Consider the following 16,771-nt stretch of genomic DNA (forward strand, 5'->3'; position numbering starts at 1 on the left):
GCGAAGCCTGCACAACAAGGCCGGTTTTCTTTGCCCAAGAGCTCAGGCATCCTGGCTCCCAGCATGCTTTGCTCTAACCCACTAAAACTAGCTCCTTTCTGAGGACCCAAGAGTCCTGACACACCCACCCACCCACAGCTGGGATCGAGCCAGACACAAGTGTCCTGCCCCCGACGTCTCCCACGCTCAGCTGCTCTCTTCCACTCCACCCGCTGCTGGATCCAGGCCAAAGATCTCAGTGGCTCCTGGCGACTCATACGTGCTGGCCTGCACACACGGAAGCCTTGATCTGCCGACCTGGCAGCCGGCTCCATCGATCCTGGCCCCATCTCCAAACAGGGACGAGGCCTTCCGGCGCCAGAAACAGTGACAGATCAACCAGGCGAGGCGGGAAGGGAGCTCTCTGACCTTTGGCCATCAGCCTTCCTCAGGTGCCTCCCCTTGCCAGGTTGAGGTACACCAAAAATGGCAGTGGGGCCTAGCAGTTACAGCAGTCTCGCTGCTAAAACCTTGGTCCTCCCCCGGGCCCCGCTCATCTCCTGCAACATTCCCTCCTGCTCCCTGGCAAGCTATTGGCTTTCATGTTTTTTCTCAACTTGGAAGGAGCCTGTCAAAACTTTGGCTGCAACACACCTGTGTGGCGTGCCTGTGAAGAGGATCACTATTATTTTGCAGATGGTGGGGAGAGGGGCCAGGCCTGACTGAGGCTACGTGGCAAATGGAAGCAGAGGCAGGATTTGAATCCAGGCTTCACCTGGAAGGCAGTTCTGCAGGAATGCATTAATAACCTGTGGAACTTTCTGCCACAGGACACATTGGCCACCAGCACAAATTGCCTTGGAAAAGTAGGAAGTGGGCCTATCAAATGGCTCCTAGCCATGACATCTCGAAGCACAACCTCCTTCAAGGGCTGATTGAAGACACTCACCATACTTTTGCTGGCAACTTCCCTGCAACATCTGGCCAGCCACTGCCAGAGACAGAATGCTCTGCGAGAGGAAGGCAGCCAGTCCCATTGGAAGAGCTGGTGCTTTGCCCCAGGGCTCCCAAGCACCTGGAGGGGAGCTCCACACACAGATGGGCATACATGCATAGGGCACCTTCCTGCTAATGTTAAGTGTGCAGACATAGGACAGGGTGGGGGGAGAGACCTGGCTGGGGCCCTTGTGTGGCTGCTTTACAGGTCCCCTGACTGGAGGGGGAAGGCAGCCTGTATGGATGCTCCTCCTCCCCCCTCAGCCTTCCACCTGCAATAGGGGGCAATCATGATACTGCCCTACCTTGCAAGGTTGTTGTAAGAACAAAATAAGAGGCATGAAAAGTGTTTTGAAAACTCTAAAATGGCTAAACAACATTTTATGTTTCATGAAAAAATAAACAACGTACTACATGAATTCTCAGGGATCTGAAGAGTGCAAAATGTTCAATTCCAGAAATATTTTGTACATTTTTCTGTTTTTGCCATTTGCACAAATTGTAATTTGCACAGTTGGGGGGCGGGGTCTTGAAGTTTGTGCAAATGGTGTCATTTTTTGTAATTGGTCATCTTCCATAAGCGCGCACAATCACAAGTCTGCCTGTCCCATGTTGCCCTGCAGAGGCATATACCCGTCTTGTCAATATCCTTGTCAGTTTCATCCTCTCCATAGGTCACTTCCTTTAGCCCAGCAGAGCCATATTCTCGACTTGTCACAGAACTTGTCAATTTCATCCTCCACTTCTGCACTTGGGGGGGCGGGATTGACAACTTGCAAATTTCAGGTCCCCCCACCCGCCCCAATTGCACAAGTTACTGCCATTTAAAAAAACAGAATCTACATATTGGCTCAACTCACTGAAGATTGAGTCAACGCCAGTGGGGGGAACAGAACAAAATCCACAGGGCCAAACTGGAAAATCTGTCGAGTTTTCACCCCCAAATGGAATTCTCATACATCCCCAATTGTAGCTTGTAAGACTAGAAGAAAGACCAGTACATTAAAAATAAAACTGGTTCAAATCCAGGGCTAAATTCCAGAATGTTTTGGGTAGCAAGACCCACATTGCACATTATTGTTTATGTAGCACCATCCATGCGCACAGCACTTACAGCATACAAGAAAAGAGGTCTCTGCCCCAAGGGGCTTACAATCTCTAACATTCAACACAGAGGAGGCAGGAATAACAAGGAAGCCATAAGCAACTGCTCTGGTGACATATAGTTAGACTTGCGTCACAATAATGGCAGCTTTCCCCAACCTGGAGCCCTCCAGGGCAGAGAAGGCTGCAATAGGATCTGGGAATTAGGGGCTTGTGTCAAAGCCTTCAGAGAAAAACTCACATCAATGTGAAGTCTGTCCCCCTGCCATACACACCCTGTCTAAAAAGCACAGCTCCATTCTCCATATGCAGAGTTCACTTTGCTACCTCCATCTCACACAGCTGGGATGAAAATAGGCAGGGCATCAAATAAAGGTACACAAAGCAACTCCATCCAGGCCAATTTGCTCTACTTCTAGGATCCAGGCTTCCCTGACAGTGGAATGCAACCGCCTCCGCCGACCCGTGAACAGCCATTCATGTTCATTCATGTTTGGCTCAGTCTTCTCCCAAAAGAGGGTCTATGACCCCCCTGGCAAAGGCAAAGTACAGGCTGAAGGGGCAGGATTGCAGCTTGAGATCGACAGGCATATGGTCAAGGAACACCTCATTACTTTGAATGAGTTCAAATCTCCAGGGCCAGATGAACTGCATCCTAGAGTCATAAAGGAACTGGCAGAAGAACTCTCAGAACCGCTGTCTATTCTCTTTGAGAAATCATGGAGGACCGGGGAAGTGCCAGATGACTGGAGGAGGGCTAACGTTGTCCCTATCTTCAAAAAGGGTAAAAAGGAGGAACCTGGGAACTACAGACCAGTCAGTCTGACATCAATCCCTCTTAAAATTCTGGAGCAGATCATAAAGCAATCCATCTGGAAGCACCTTGACAACAATGCAGTGATTACTCGAAGCCAACATGGATTTGTCAAAAACAAGTCCTGCCAGACAAATCTGATCTCATTTTTTGATCAAGTCACCTCCCTTGTAGACCATGGGAATGCTGTAGACATCATATACCTCGACTTCAGCAAAGCTTTCGACAAAGTGCCCCATGATCTCCTGATGAGCAAACTTGCTCGAAGTGGGCTAGATGAAACAACGATCATGTGGATCCACAGTTGGCTACAGAATCGGACTCAAAGAGTGCTTATCAATGGGACCTTCTCAAGCTGGGGAGAGGTAACGAGTGGGGTACCGCAGGGCTCAGTCCTGGGCCCAGTGCTCTTCAATATTTTTATGAATGACTTGGAGGAGGTGGTGCAGGGAATGCTGATCAAATTTGCAGATGACACAAAATTGGGAGGGATAGCTAATACGTTGGAAGACAGAAACAAAATTCAAAGTGATCTGGATAGACTGGAGTGCTGGGCAGAAAACAACAGAATGGCATTTAATAGGGACAAATGCCAAGTTCTGCACCTAGGAAAAAGAAACCAAATGCACAGTTACAAGATGGGGGATACGTGGCTCAACCACACTACGAGCGAGAAGGATCTTGGAATTGTCGTCGATCACAAGCTGAATATGAGCCAACAATGTGATGTGGCTGCAAAAAAGGCAAATGCTATTTTGGGCTGCATTCATAGAAGCATCGCTTCCAAATCCCGGGAAGTACTAGTTCCCCTCTACTCAGCACTGGTTAGGCCTCATCTGGAGTACTGTGTCCAGTTCTGGGCACCACACTTTAAGAAGGATGCAGACAAGCTGGAGAGGGTTCAAAGGAGGGCAACAAAGATGATCAGGGGACTGGAAACAAAGCCCTATGAAGAGAGACTGAAAGAACTGGGCATGTTTAGCCTTGAGAAGAGAAGACTGAGGGGAGATATGATAGCGCTCTTCAAGTACTTGAAAGGTTGTCACAGACAAGAAGGCCAGGATCTCTTCTTGATCATCCCAGAGTGCAGGACACGGAATAATGGGCTCAAGTTACAGGAAGCCAGATTCCGACTGAACATCAGGAAAAACTTCCTGAGTGTCAGAGCAATACGGCAATGGAACCAATTACCTGGGGAGGTGGTGGGCTCTCCCACACTGGAGGCCTTCAAGACGAGGCTGGACAGCCATTTGTCAGGGATGCTCTGACTTGGATTCCTGCATTGAGCAGGGGGTTGGACTCGATGGCCTTGTAGGCCCCTTCCAACCCTACTATTCTATGATTCTATGATTCTATGTATGCAGGCAAGGCCTTGGATGATCTCTGACGGGTCACCTCGCCAGCCCCGCGACTTCTGGGAAAAGCTTCCTGAACTCTAGGAAAGTGGGGAAACAGGTTAGCAAGAGTCAGGGATCACCCGCCAGGATGGGTATCTCAAGGAAGTGGATCTGGGACGGCAGCCCACAGAATTCCGGAACAGCAGGGCTGGTGGTAAATCCAGGCCTCCACCTGAAAAAGGCCTTGCTGGTGCTCAGCCACAGCTCAGGGTTTCTAAGCGTGCACAGGCTGTCTTCCTTTCAGCACTAAGAAACCACTAACACCCACCCACATCTAGGGTCAGAGGGAAGATGCACTCGCAGCAAAAGGAGACGGGTTCCAGCCATGCCAAAATACATTTCTGCCTTATAATGCACCAGATCATCAAGCCCTGTCCATTATTCCAACTGGCAGCAATGGCTTCCTGGGTCTCTGGCAAGGGGTCTTTGCAACCCCCTGCTACTTGAGCGCCTCTGATCTGGGATTTGGGGGTATGGCTGAACCTGGGGCCTTCTGCATACAATACACTTGTACGGTACTACTGAGCTACAGTTCCCCTGGGAGCCCCAGAAACTGTATCATTATTATAGCCAGCAAATTCCCAAAGCTTTCCCCAACAGATCTCCCTCCTGAAATGCAGCGGAAGGGGAAGTCTAGTTTCTCATTCCAGAAATCCACCCCCCCACACACAACTTCCCTGGTTCACCATCAGCACGCTGGAGGGGCAGGGAGAAATGCGTTGGTGTTGCTTCTTGCGCCACAACCCACATTGTGGGCTCCTCTTATCTTATCAGCAGCTCATGTCAGGCTGTAGATGAAGGCTGTAGTTGGCAGCATGAGAATGCCAGGGGGACAGTGGAAAGAAGTTATTTCCGACATGGACTCGATAACACTGTTTTGCAACACACAACCATGATGACAAGATGGAAAAGGCTCCCTTCGGGTCATGGGCCAGGACCTGAAGAACTCCAGAGACAGCCGTTTCCCCCACTACACCTGCCCACTTCTTATGTCCCACATCCCAGAAAAATGCAGGAATTCCGCCGGACAAAACTCTGTGCCCTCTGTTTGGCCAATGAGCATCAGAGCTCCTATTCATGCTGACTGGGAATCGCAGGAGTTGACGTACAATACATGCCCTATGGCAACCAAAGCAAACTATGCAGAGATGAAATAATCTCATATCCTTCCCCGTTTGCCTCTGTCTCCCCTCTCTGTTGAATTATATTTTATCTTATCCTTTTTACATATTTATATTGTATTTTAGATTTTAACTGTTTGTATGGCATCTTAGTCTTGTAACTGTTTGTAATCTGCCCACAGAACATTGGTTATTGGGCAGGTTAAAAATATAAGTAAAATAATTTTAGGTTGTAAGCCTCTTGGGGCAGGATACTGGTAAAAGTACCACACACATACTGACTGCCTTAATAAATAAGGCGGTCTACACGGTGCCAGAGTTAGGGCGCAACCCTATGCACGCTTGGACAGGAAAAAGTCCTACAACTCCCAGCATGCCCCAGCCAGCCATTTTGGACTTTTTTCTATCTGAACATGCATAGGGTTGCGCCCTTCATTATCAGTATGAAGTCCCAGTATTGGGGAAAAGGCGGGATATAAATAAATATAATCTGATCTCATTTTTTGATCAAGTAACCTCCCTTGTAGACCATGGGAATGCTGTAGACATCATATACCTCGACTTCAGCAAAGCTTTCGACAAAGTGCCCCATGATCTCCTGATGAGCAAACTAGCTCAAAGTGGGCTAGATGAAACAACGATCCGGTGGATCCACAGTTGGCTACAGAATTGGACTCAAAGAGTGCTTCTCAATGGGACCTTCTCAAACTGGGGAGAGGTAACGAGTGGGGTACCGCAGGGCTCAGTCCTGGGCCCAGTGCTCTTCAACATTTGTATTAATGACTTGGAGGAGGAGGTACAGGGAATGCTGATGAAATGTGCAGATGACACAAAATGGGGCGGGAGAGCTAATACTTTGGAAGACAGAAACAAAATTCAACGTGATCTTGATAGACTGGAGTGCCGGGCAGAAAACAACAGAATGACATTGAATAGGGATCAATGCCAAGTTCTGCACCTAGGAAAAAGAAACCAAAGGCACAGTTACATGATGGGGGATACGTGGCTCAACAACACTACAAGCGAGAAGGATCTTGGAATTGTTGTCGATCACAAGCTGAATATGAGCCAACAATGTGATGTGGCTGCAAAAAAGGCAAATGCTCTTTTGGGCTGCATTCATAGAAGCATAGCTTCCAAATCCCAGGAAGTCCTAGTTCCCCTCTACTCAGCACTGGTTAGGCCTCCGCTGGAGTACTGTGTCCAGTTCTGGGCACCACAGTTTAAGAAGGATGCAGACAAACTGGAGAGGGTTCAGAGGAGGGCAACAAAGATGATCAGGGGACTGGAAACAAAGCCCTATGAAGAGAGACTGAAAGAACTGGGCATGTTTAGCCTTGAGAAGAGAAGACTGAGGGGAGATATGATAGTGCTCTTCAGGTCCTTGAAACGTTGCCCCAGAGAGGAAGGCCAGGATCTCTTCTCACTCATCCCAGAGTGCAGGACACGGAATAATGGGCTCAAGTGACAGGAAGCCAGATTCCGGCTGAACATCAGGAAAAACTTCCTGACTGTTAGAGCAACACGACAATGGAACCAATTACCTGGGGAGGCGGTGGGCTCTCCCACACTGGAGGCGTTCAAGCCGAGGCTGGACAGCCACCTGCCAGGGATGCTCTGACTTGGATTCCTGCACTGAGCAGGGGGTTGGACTCGATGGCCTTGCAGGCCCCTTCCCACCCTGCTATTCTATGATAATCATCATCATCATCAATACTTTAATTCAGAGGTTAGGGGATGGTCAAGGAACGCTCGAGAAGGAGAAGGGGCGCTGCCTCATTTAACTGAAATTCCTGGAACCACTTCTCAAGAGTAACTGGCTACTCTTTTAGGTGTACATTTTAAGAACTCTGGGGGAACTTTTTAAACACACCAAATTTGCCAGACAGACCTGACTTTTCCATGGGGCCCTGGCAGAGGGCCTTGCTTTTGTGAACTTCCCCATCTTGGAAAGCTTTCAAAATATAAATCAAGGCAGGAGGCACTGAAGGGCAGCCTCAGCTGGCTGGAGCTTTTGCAAAACCTGCCAAAGTCAATTCCACCAGGGGTATGGAATGAGGTGTTAAAAAAAGAAAAAGATCGCATGAATTATCCAGTCGTTCGAACAGAATGAGAACACAGAGGTGAGAAGGACCAGGGAGGCAAGGTACATGTATTTCCATGTCTCCAGGTTGAAAATACCCCACGATCTGCCCTAGCCCCACCCCCCACCCCCAAAAGAGTGTTTCCAAGTTAGTATTTGGATGTCTCCATCGCCACAACAACTAGCACGATCAAAACAATTTTTTAATGGTTTTCTTCCCGTTTGTTTGAAGTTGAACTCTTTTACAGCTGTGGCCTCAAGCAGACAACATCTATGGCATGAATCCAATGAGCTTCTAAAGAAAACAAACCCTCACTTTTGGCCCACAGGTTTTGTGCGTTTATCTCCACAAAGACCTGCTGGACTCAAACAATGGTCAGGGCTCCAAACCAAAAGCGTTTCCTGTAATGGCTGCTGGATGAAGAGATCCACACACACTATTTATGTAGGTTGTCCCACACTGCTGCCTCTGGAGAAGGCCCAGCTGCAGGCAGGAATGCTGTTGTCTGGGGTGACGTAACCAACACTGAGGTCAAATAGGGAGCAGCAGCATTGTTTCACATGGGAACCTACAAATATCTGACATCAACCCTCCTTTAACAGAGGTCTCTTGCACAGGGAGATATCTTCAGAGCACAATGGACGTGTCCCACATCTATGGGGCAATGTGCCCACATCAGTGGAGGATCTTTATCAAACCAGTAACCACAGGTCAGAGGAGAGGCTTCTGATCCGTCAGATACACACAGCCTAACTTAATCTGGAACCCCTCCAGATCTGTTTGACTACAACCACCATCATCCCCAGCCAGCATGGAGGGCACCAGGTTGGGGAAGGCCCATTCTCCAACACCCCTTCCTCATCCTGGCCCAAATCAGAACTGGAGCTCCCTTAACGGGAAGGAGACCCTTAAATCATCTTCCGACCCCCATGAAAACTGAGATTAGGCGACTCCCTCTCCTCCTAGTGAAACACTTGAGAATCGTTTATTTCCCAGATCCAAGCAAGAGACACACACAGAACCTAAAATGCCACAATGCACACACACACGGGTGTTCGATAGCGACACCGTTGGAAGTCACAGCACTGAGAAGTCCAGCCCCCAAAACCAGCTCCCCTTAGGCCTGGGAGACCAGCTGGATCCACACGTGGAGGGGCAGAGCTCATCTCTTCGTGTCACGGGGCGAAAGAGAGCTGCCTCTGGGGCTGCGGAGGGCACTTCCAGTTCCCACAGAGAGCTCCACGCCCAGCCGAAGCCAGCAAGCGTCAGGGGAGCGCGGAGGGTGCCCCGATGCAGCCGGAAGGCACGGAAGCTCACAGGGAGTGCGTGTGCTGCCATTTCGCTCCGGAGGGGGGATTCTTGCCGCGGGCGGCCCGAGAGAGCAGGCTGGGTCACGCTGGCGCGGCCTTCCACGTGGGCGCACTGCGGGCCCAGGGCCGTCGGCACGGCAGGGTCGGCTCCGACGGACGGGCCCGCTGCGCCGGCGCCCCCGCGCGGAGGACGGAGGTCGCTCTGGGCGGGCGAGGAGCCCCCGGTCGCCCCGGCAGGCTCCCCAGGCGGCCGGAACGGCGGCTACTCCGGGGCGACGCGGCACACGCGGATGTGGACCGCGGAGTTGTTCCGGGCGCGGGCCGGCGGCTCGTCCCCGTCCCCGTCCCCGTCCCCGTCCGGCTCGGCGGCGTCGGCCAGCTCCACGGTGGACGTGCGGGCGGCCAGGCACAGCGCGCCGCCGGCGGCGGCCTCCAGCTGCAGCGCGATGCTGACGGCGCGCGGGATGGCCAGGCCCAGGCCGTGCACGCGGAGCTCGCGGCAGCCGCCGCCGGGCGCCAGCAGCTTCTGGCAGCGGCTCAGCTGCGCCGCGAAGTCCGTCCTCATGCTGACGTAGACGTCGCCGCGGCGGCGGGGCGGGCGGCGGGGCGGGCGGCGGCGCAGCGCGCGCTCCCCCCCCGCGGGCTCGGCCATGGCGGCGCGCCGCTCCCGCCCACCTCCGCGAGCGGCGCCCCGCGCGGCCAGCTTCCGGTTCCGCTGGGGCCGCGCGCGCGCGGGGCGCTCCGGCGGGATGGCGCGCGCGCCCCCGGGAGGGAGGCCCCGCCCCGCCGCGCCGCGCCCCGCCCCGCCGGAGGGCCCGAGCGCGGCGGCGGCAGGGGCGCGCGGGGCGCGGGGCGCGCGTGCGGCTGGGCGCGGAGGAGCCGGCGGGGCGGCCCGGCCGCCTCCGCCCGTCGCCCTGCCGCCGCCCCCTGGGCTGCCCCGCGGGCTGCCGCACGCGAGCGCGCCCTCCCCGGAGCCCTCCGCCCGGCGGACCCGGGATTTCCCCCCCCGTGCCTGGCTCCTGGCTCCTTTCCTAGCTCCGATCCAAACGGGGGAAAGGAAGGGGCGGAGCGCGGCATGCTGGCGGGCCGGGGAGGCCATGCAGACCTCCCCCGCCCCCTGGTTCGTTTCAGAAGCCTCGTCTTGCTGCGAATATTCCCTGTATTTTTACGTTTGGGGTTTATTAAAAGTCAGCCCGCCTTTCTGCCTTCAAAAAGCTGCCCACCTTGCCAAGGGGGCAAAGGTGCAGCTCCACTTTAGAGGTGCGATGACTTGTGTGTTTGCTTAATTCCATTTATTCATCCACCTTCCCTCCAAGGAGGCCCCAGCGTCATTCACGGCTCTCTCCCCATTCCTTCCATCCTCACAACAACCCTGAGCAACTGGCTGAAAGTCACCCAGTGAACCTCACGGCTGAGGGGGGCTTGAACCTGCGTCTCCCCAGTCCCAGCCCAGTGCTGTAACCACTACACCACAATGATAATTCAAACACAAAACAGCCCCTCCTCCCCAAATGGTGGGGCGGGGGCCCTGCATGGGAGAGCAAACCTCCCGAAACCAGCCAAGATAAACGCCTGAACTGAACCTCACAGCCATGCCATTGCTACATGGCTAAAGCAACCCTCCCCACGTCCCACACATCTGGAGAGTGTCTGGCTGGGGAAGCCTGATGTTGGTGTAAATGGCAAAGGAGACCAGACAGAACCTTGCAAAGCTCCATAAACCCAAGATGCAGGACGGGGGGAGGGGTACAGCAGCTGTCCCCCCCCCCACCAACCCCCAGCCCCATTCCAGCTAGGCAGCCCAGGAAAACAAGCTGGATGACCTCAGGGTTGCACTCCTGCCAGCTGTCTCCCAGTGAAAGCTGCCCACTCCTGCTTTCAGACCCCCAACTAGTTCAGGACACAGAAAGCGGCCTTATTCCATGTCAGACTCTTTCTCCATCTAGCCAGTATTTGCCTGCTCTGACTGGCAGCCATGGCGCCAGCAGAAAAAGTTCTCTCCCATCACCTGGGAGGCCAAACTCCCCCAAGGATCCACTTGATTCTCCTTTGCCTGCCTTGTTCACCTTCCTGAGGGCTGATCCACACAGTTCGCCACGGCTGGCCAAGTTGCAGCACAGTCATGCCAGCTGGGGCATACTGGGAGAGTCCAACACATCTGGAAGGTGCCAGGTTGGAGACAGCTGCTGTCGGTTGTAGTGACAGACTCAGCCATTTGGCGAGAGTCTGCCTGAGTTTTGTGCATCCTACTGCTTATAGAATGATAGAATAGTAGGGTTGGAAGGGGCCTATAAGACCATCAAGTCCAACCCCCTGCTCAATGCAGGAATCCAAGTCAGAGCATCCCTGATAGATGGCTGTCCAGCCTCATCTTGAACGCCTCCAGTTGTTCCATGTCCTGCATTCTGGGATGATTGAGAAGAGATCCTGGCCTCCCTCTCTGGGACATTTCAGGTACTTGAAGAGCGCTATCCTGTCTCCCCTGAGTCTTCTCAAGGCTAAACAAGCCCAGTTCCTTCAGTCTCTCCCCAGTCCCCTGATCATCTTCGTTGCCCTCCTCTGAACCCTCTCCAATTTGTCTGCATCCTTAAAAGTGTGGCGCCCAGAACTGGACACAGTACTCCAGATGAGGCCTGACTAGTGCTGAGTAGAGGGGAACTAGTAATTCCCAGGATTTGGAAGCTATGCTTCTATGAATGCAGCCCAAAATAGCATTGGCCCTTTTTGCGGCCACATCACGTTGTCGGCTCATATTCAGCCAATTCATCTACCACAATTCCAAGATCCTTCTCGCTTGTAGCGTGGTTGAGCCAAGTATCACCCATCTTGTAACTGTGCCTTTGGTTTCTTTTTCCTAGGTGCAGAACTTGGCATTGATCCCTATTCAATGTCATTCTGTTGTTTTCAGCCCAGCACTCCAGTCTATCAAGATCACTTTGAATTTCTTTCTGTCATCCAAGGTATTAGCTGTCCCGCCCCATTTTGTGTCATCTGCACATTTGATCAGCATTCCCTGCACCTCCTCCTCCAAGTCATTAATACAAATGTGGAAGAGCACTGGGCCCAGGACTGAGCCCTGCGGTACCCCACTTGTTACCTCTCCCCAGTTTGAGAAGTTCCCATTGATCAGCACTCTTTGAGTCCGATTCTGTAGCCACCTGTGGATCCACCGGATCGTTGTTTCATCTAGCCCACTTTGAGCTAGTTTGCTCATCAGGAGATCATGGGGCACTCTGTCGAAAGCTTTGCTGAAGTCGAGGTATATTATGTCCACAGCATTCCCACTGTCCACAAGGGAGGTTACCTGATCAAAACACGAGATCAGATTTGTCTGGCAGGATTTGTGCTTGGCAACTCCATGTTGGCTTCGAGTAATCACTGCATTGTCTTCAAGGTGCTTCCAGATGGATTGCTTTATCATGTGCTCCAGAATTTTCCCAGGGATGGGTGTCAGACTGACTGGTCTGTAGTTCCCAGGTTCCTACTTTTTACCCTTTTTTGAAGACAGGGACAGCATTAGCCCTCCTCCAGTCATCTGGCACTTCCCCCGTCCTCCATGATTTCTCAAAGAGAATAGACAGCGGTTCTGAGAGTTCTTCTGCCAGTTCCTTTATTACTCTAGGGTGCAGCTCATCTGGCCCTGGAGATTTGAACTCATTCAAAGGAATTAGGTGTTCCTTGACCATATGCCTATCGATCTCAAGCTGCAATCCTGCCCCTTCAGCCTGTACTTCGCCTTTGCCACGGGGGTCATAGACCCACTTTTGGGAGAAGACTGAGCCAAAGTAGGAATTGAGCACCTCTGCCTTTTCTTTGTCATCTGTTATCGTTTTGCCATCCTTATTTAATAGCTGAACAACCATTTATTTCCTCTGCCTTTTACTATGCACGTAGCTGAAGAAAGCCTTTTTGTTGCTTTTAGCATCCCTTGCTAACCTCAGCTCGTTCTCAGCTTTAGCCTTCCTGACGCCATCCCTGCAATTCTGTGCCACCTGCCTGTACTCTTCCTTTGTTGCTTGGCCTTCCTTCCACTTCCTGTATGTGTGCTTTTTTGTTTTCAGGTGGGTCTTCTCTGGGTAAGCTGTCAGAGCCCACTAGCAACCTTTAGGTCTCATCTCAAGTGACTCTTATAGACCTGCACCTGCTACAGATACAAGAATACCTTCCAAAATGTACACTTAAAACAACTGACCACAAAGAGTCCTGTTGCACTCAATATGGACGGAGGGAAGCAATACACAGGGTCAGCGTTGGTCAGTAGGGGTCTTCCAGTTTGGCTCAACACTCTGCCAGGTTGAAATGCTTTCGATGTTTACTAGGTGTTAAGTGCTGTGCATTTTTATTCCACTGTTTTTAGGTGATGCATTTTGAAATGTCATGTTTGATTTGTTGCCATTTACTGCATTTTTATTGTAATGCTATTTTGGCATGGGGGGTCAGGGGCTCTACCCTGTAAGTTGCCCAGAAACCTGTGTTATTTGGTGGACTAAAAGTGACATAAATAAATAATTATAAGTTGGATCCTCATTCCCAATGATGTTTTCAACACAGACTTCCATGGGCAGCCTGAGTGAGCACCTGGCATTTATGTACTGCTGTCCCCCCCCCCCAAATTAATCCTTGGGCCACCTCCAGAATATGCTCTTCCGTGACCAGCAGAGCATCCCAGTGCTGACCAGTCCATAGTGGGGCTTTTAGGCGCAATGCAATGGCCATTGAGCTGCATCCTGTTCTCCGCCAGTTTGTTGCCTTCTGGGCCCCTCCCGTCCTCCCATCGGTGCTGGAAAGTCCCCAGCCAGCGAGGGGGATGATATGACATTCCTTCCACTGTGTATTGGGGAACAAAGTGAGGGAGCACAATTTCCATGGAAAAACTCACATGGTACACCCTGCACACCAGCCCAGCCTATATACACAGTGGAGACTTTTCCACCCATTCAGATACACTGTAATACTTTTATTAGGCCAACTCAAAGATTGCCAAACATGTGCAAGCTTCTGCATTCTCCAGATCTCTTAATCGGACAGGACATTACAGAAAGCAGGTTGTTGGGGATGGGGGGGGGGACAGTGCAGGGGGAGGCTGACTAGATGTAGTAAGGATGTCTGCATGCAGTGCCAGTTCCAGGCTTTGGGGGGCCATTGGGCGAGACCCCCTCCATGGCCCCCTCCTTCAGCAGGTCTGCCTTCTCACTGCCATAGTATCATAGATGGGGGGGGGACAGTGCAGGGGGAGGCTGACTAGATGTAGTAAGGATGTCTGCATGCAGTGCCAGTTCCAGGCTTTGGGGGGCCATTGGGCGAGACCCCCTCCATGGCCCCCTCCTTCAGCAGGTCTGCCTTCTCACTGCCATAGTATCATAGAATAGCAGGGTTGGAAGGGGCCTACAAGGCCATCGAGTCCAACCCCCTGCTCAGTGCAGGAATCCAAGTCAGAGCATCCCCGACAGATGGCTGTCCAGCTTCGTCTTGAAGGCCTCCAGCGTGGGAGAGCCCACCGCCTCCCCAGGGAATGGGTTCCATTGTCGTATTGCTCTGACACTCAGGACGTTTTTCCTGCTGTTCAGCCGGAATCTGGCTTCCTGTCACTTGAGCCCATTGTTCCGTGTCCTGCACTCTGGGGTGATGGAGAAGAGACCCTGGCCTTCCTCTGGGACAGCCTTTCACGTCCTTGAAGAGCGCTCTCCTGTCTCCCCCCCGTCTTCCCTCCTCAAGGCTAGACACGCCCGGTTCTCTCAGTCTCTCACAGGGCTTTGTTTCCAGTCTCCTGGTCATCTTCGTTGCCCTCCGTTGCCATGGTCACCATCCGCTCCTGATCCTCCTCATTGCTCCTGCTTGCTTGCTTGCCAGGCAGAGAGCCAGGGAGCAAACAGGCTGTGGCCTCTCCTGCTCCTCACCACCACCGTCTCTGGGCCAGAGCAAGAGGCAGGGGAACAAGCCAGTTGCAACAGTGAGGAGGAGGAGGAGCGTGTTCAGGGGGCCCTTGCCAGGCAGCCCCTGCTGGGGTGTGGGCCCTTGGCAGGTACCCTGGATGCCGGCCTTGTCTGCATGGTCAGATTCTTAAGATGATCTGGAGGAGGAGGGGTTGCAGACCTCCCAAATGGGTTCTGCCAGGTGATGTGACTATTTAAGTGCCCGGAGGACCACTGGGAAGGAGAGAGTCTCAGACAATTGTGGATCCTCCATTGTTGAAAATATAAAATCCAGCAGTTATCTCAAAAAAAAAACCCTCTATCCAGGGTGAACCAGACAGGTTCCTTGGTTGGTGGAAAACGCCCATTGAGTTCATCCATTTTGCACATCTGAGGTCAAGGGTTGCTGCATAGTCCTCCCAGCAGACTCAGGCCAGAGACCCTCCAGTGTAGCCTGGGCTTGTAGCCCAATACTTCTGCCTGCTCTCCTTCCAGGGGATCCTTGCCTTGCACCTGACAAAGTGGTGCAGAAAAGGGAAATGTGCTAGTTTTAAAATTGCCACAAGACTCTGGGTTGTGTTTATCCCAACTGTCCTTCCTTTCTTGTTCTCCCTCCATCCCTTCTCCCCACAGATCTCTGTGTCCATCCAGCCATTTGTGCATCTCTGCCCTGCCCCTCCCAGCTTGCCTCTCTCAACCAGCCCAGGCCAGCCTCCAGGGTGCCCCCCCCTGCTCCAGTCCAGCCCCCTTCCACCTGGCCAGTGCCATAAAAGCCAGAGTCATCCGGGCAGAAAGTCAGGCTTGGCTCATGGGGCGGTGGACTTGCAGGAAGAGGGGTGTCAAGGATGGGGAAATGGAGATGGCCCTCCAAGGCGAGCCCCCGGAAAGGGTGGCAGAGAAGCAGCCCCTGGGGGACTCGGTGGGCAAGGCCTCCCAGGCACCAAAGCCCCGGGGCCCACGATGGGCACAGAGGTTTCTGGGGGTGCTGAAACGTAAGAGGCTCCCAGGGCAAGGCTTGGGTGTGACAAATGTTGGGGGAGAAGGGTCCTTGCGGATGGAAGGACAGCAGTGTGGCTGAGGCCTATGGGCGGGGGGAAGGTTGTAGTCCTTTGCTAAAAGTGGAGCTGGGAAGCCAGTGGCATCTACAGATGTTCTCACAGCAGAAGCTGTTTTGGACTAACAGGGAGGTCAAGCCAGAACAAGTGCGCACAGTTGTGCTGGGTCAACCCTGTGCTAAGACCAGTGCAGGAGATAAACACAGCGGGGGGTGACCCCGGGGGCCTTGGACTTGAGGAGGGTGCACTGGCCCCTCTGTCTCTTTCCAGCACTGGGCCTCTCCGTCCGTGCCCAGATCCTCAAGGTGGGTGAAGACTGGATCTTCCTCTTCCTCCTTGCCATCTCCATGGCCACCATCAGCTTTGGTCTGGATGTCATCACCTCAAAACTGCAGCAAGGTGAGCGCTCTGCCCCCCAGCCCCTTCTTCCTGCCCCCAGAGATCTCTCTGTCAGACAATGAAGACTTCTAGAAAAATCAGATGTTTGCACAGCACAGCCCCAGCCTGTGGGCAGAAGAACAGACAATCACTTCTAGATATTTTATGCATCAGCCTTCCCCAACCTAGTGCCCTCCAGATGTTTAGGACTTCAATTCCCATCAGCCCCAGCCAACATGACCAATGGTCAGGACTAATGGGCATTGTAGCCCAACACATCTGGAGGGTGCCAGGTTGGGAAAGGCTGTCATATATAATATAGACCCACTGCTGCCAACCCAGTGCCCTCCAGATGTGTTCAACAGCAACACTGCCAACCCACTGCCCTCCAGATGTGTTGGACTGCAACGCCCAGCATGGCCATTTTAAATACGTTGGGATTCCTCTGGAGCGAATAGCCTAGCAGAGATTGGATACTTCCTTCTTTTTCTTTGGTGGGGTTTTCACTTAACCATAACACTAGTTCTTTTCAAAATTGTTTGCATTTTCTAACTAAAAGCTAACGTTTGCATGGCAGCTTTCTGAACATTTTGGGGTTAAAGCTCAGTGTGTTTTAGAAGT

The 16,771-nt window shown here is 52.6% G+C and overlaps 1 protein-coding gene across 1 annotated transcript; it reads right to left on the reverse strand.

Moving 5' to 3' along the window:
* Window positions 1–6,107: 6,107 nt before the first annotated feature.
* POP7 (POP7 ribonuclease P/MRP subunit) lies at window positions 6,108–9,539 on the reverse strand. Its single transcript, XM_084806846.1, has one exon. The coding sequence runs from the start codon at window positions 9,455–9,457 to the stop codon at window positions 9,068–9,070; it is 390 nt and encodes a 129-aa protein (XP_084662972.1). The 5' UTR covers window positions 9,458–9,539; the 3' UTR covers window positions 6,108–9,067.
* Window positions 9,540–16,771: the final 7,232 nt, after the last annotated feature.

Source organism: Heloderma suspectum, chromosome 6 (assembly GCF_057233095.1).
Source record: "Heloderma suspectum isolate Gila_16-S chromosome 6, 16-S_ref, whole genome shotgun sequence".
NCBI classification, from domain to species: domain Eukaryota; kingdom Metazoa; phylum Chordata; class Lepidosauria; order Squamata; family Helodermatidae; genus Heloderma; species Heloderma suspectum.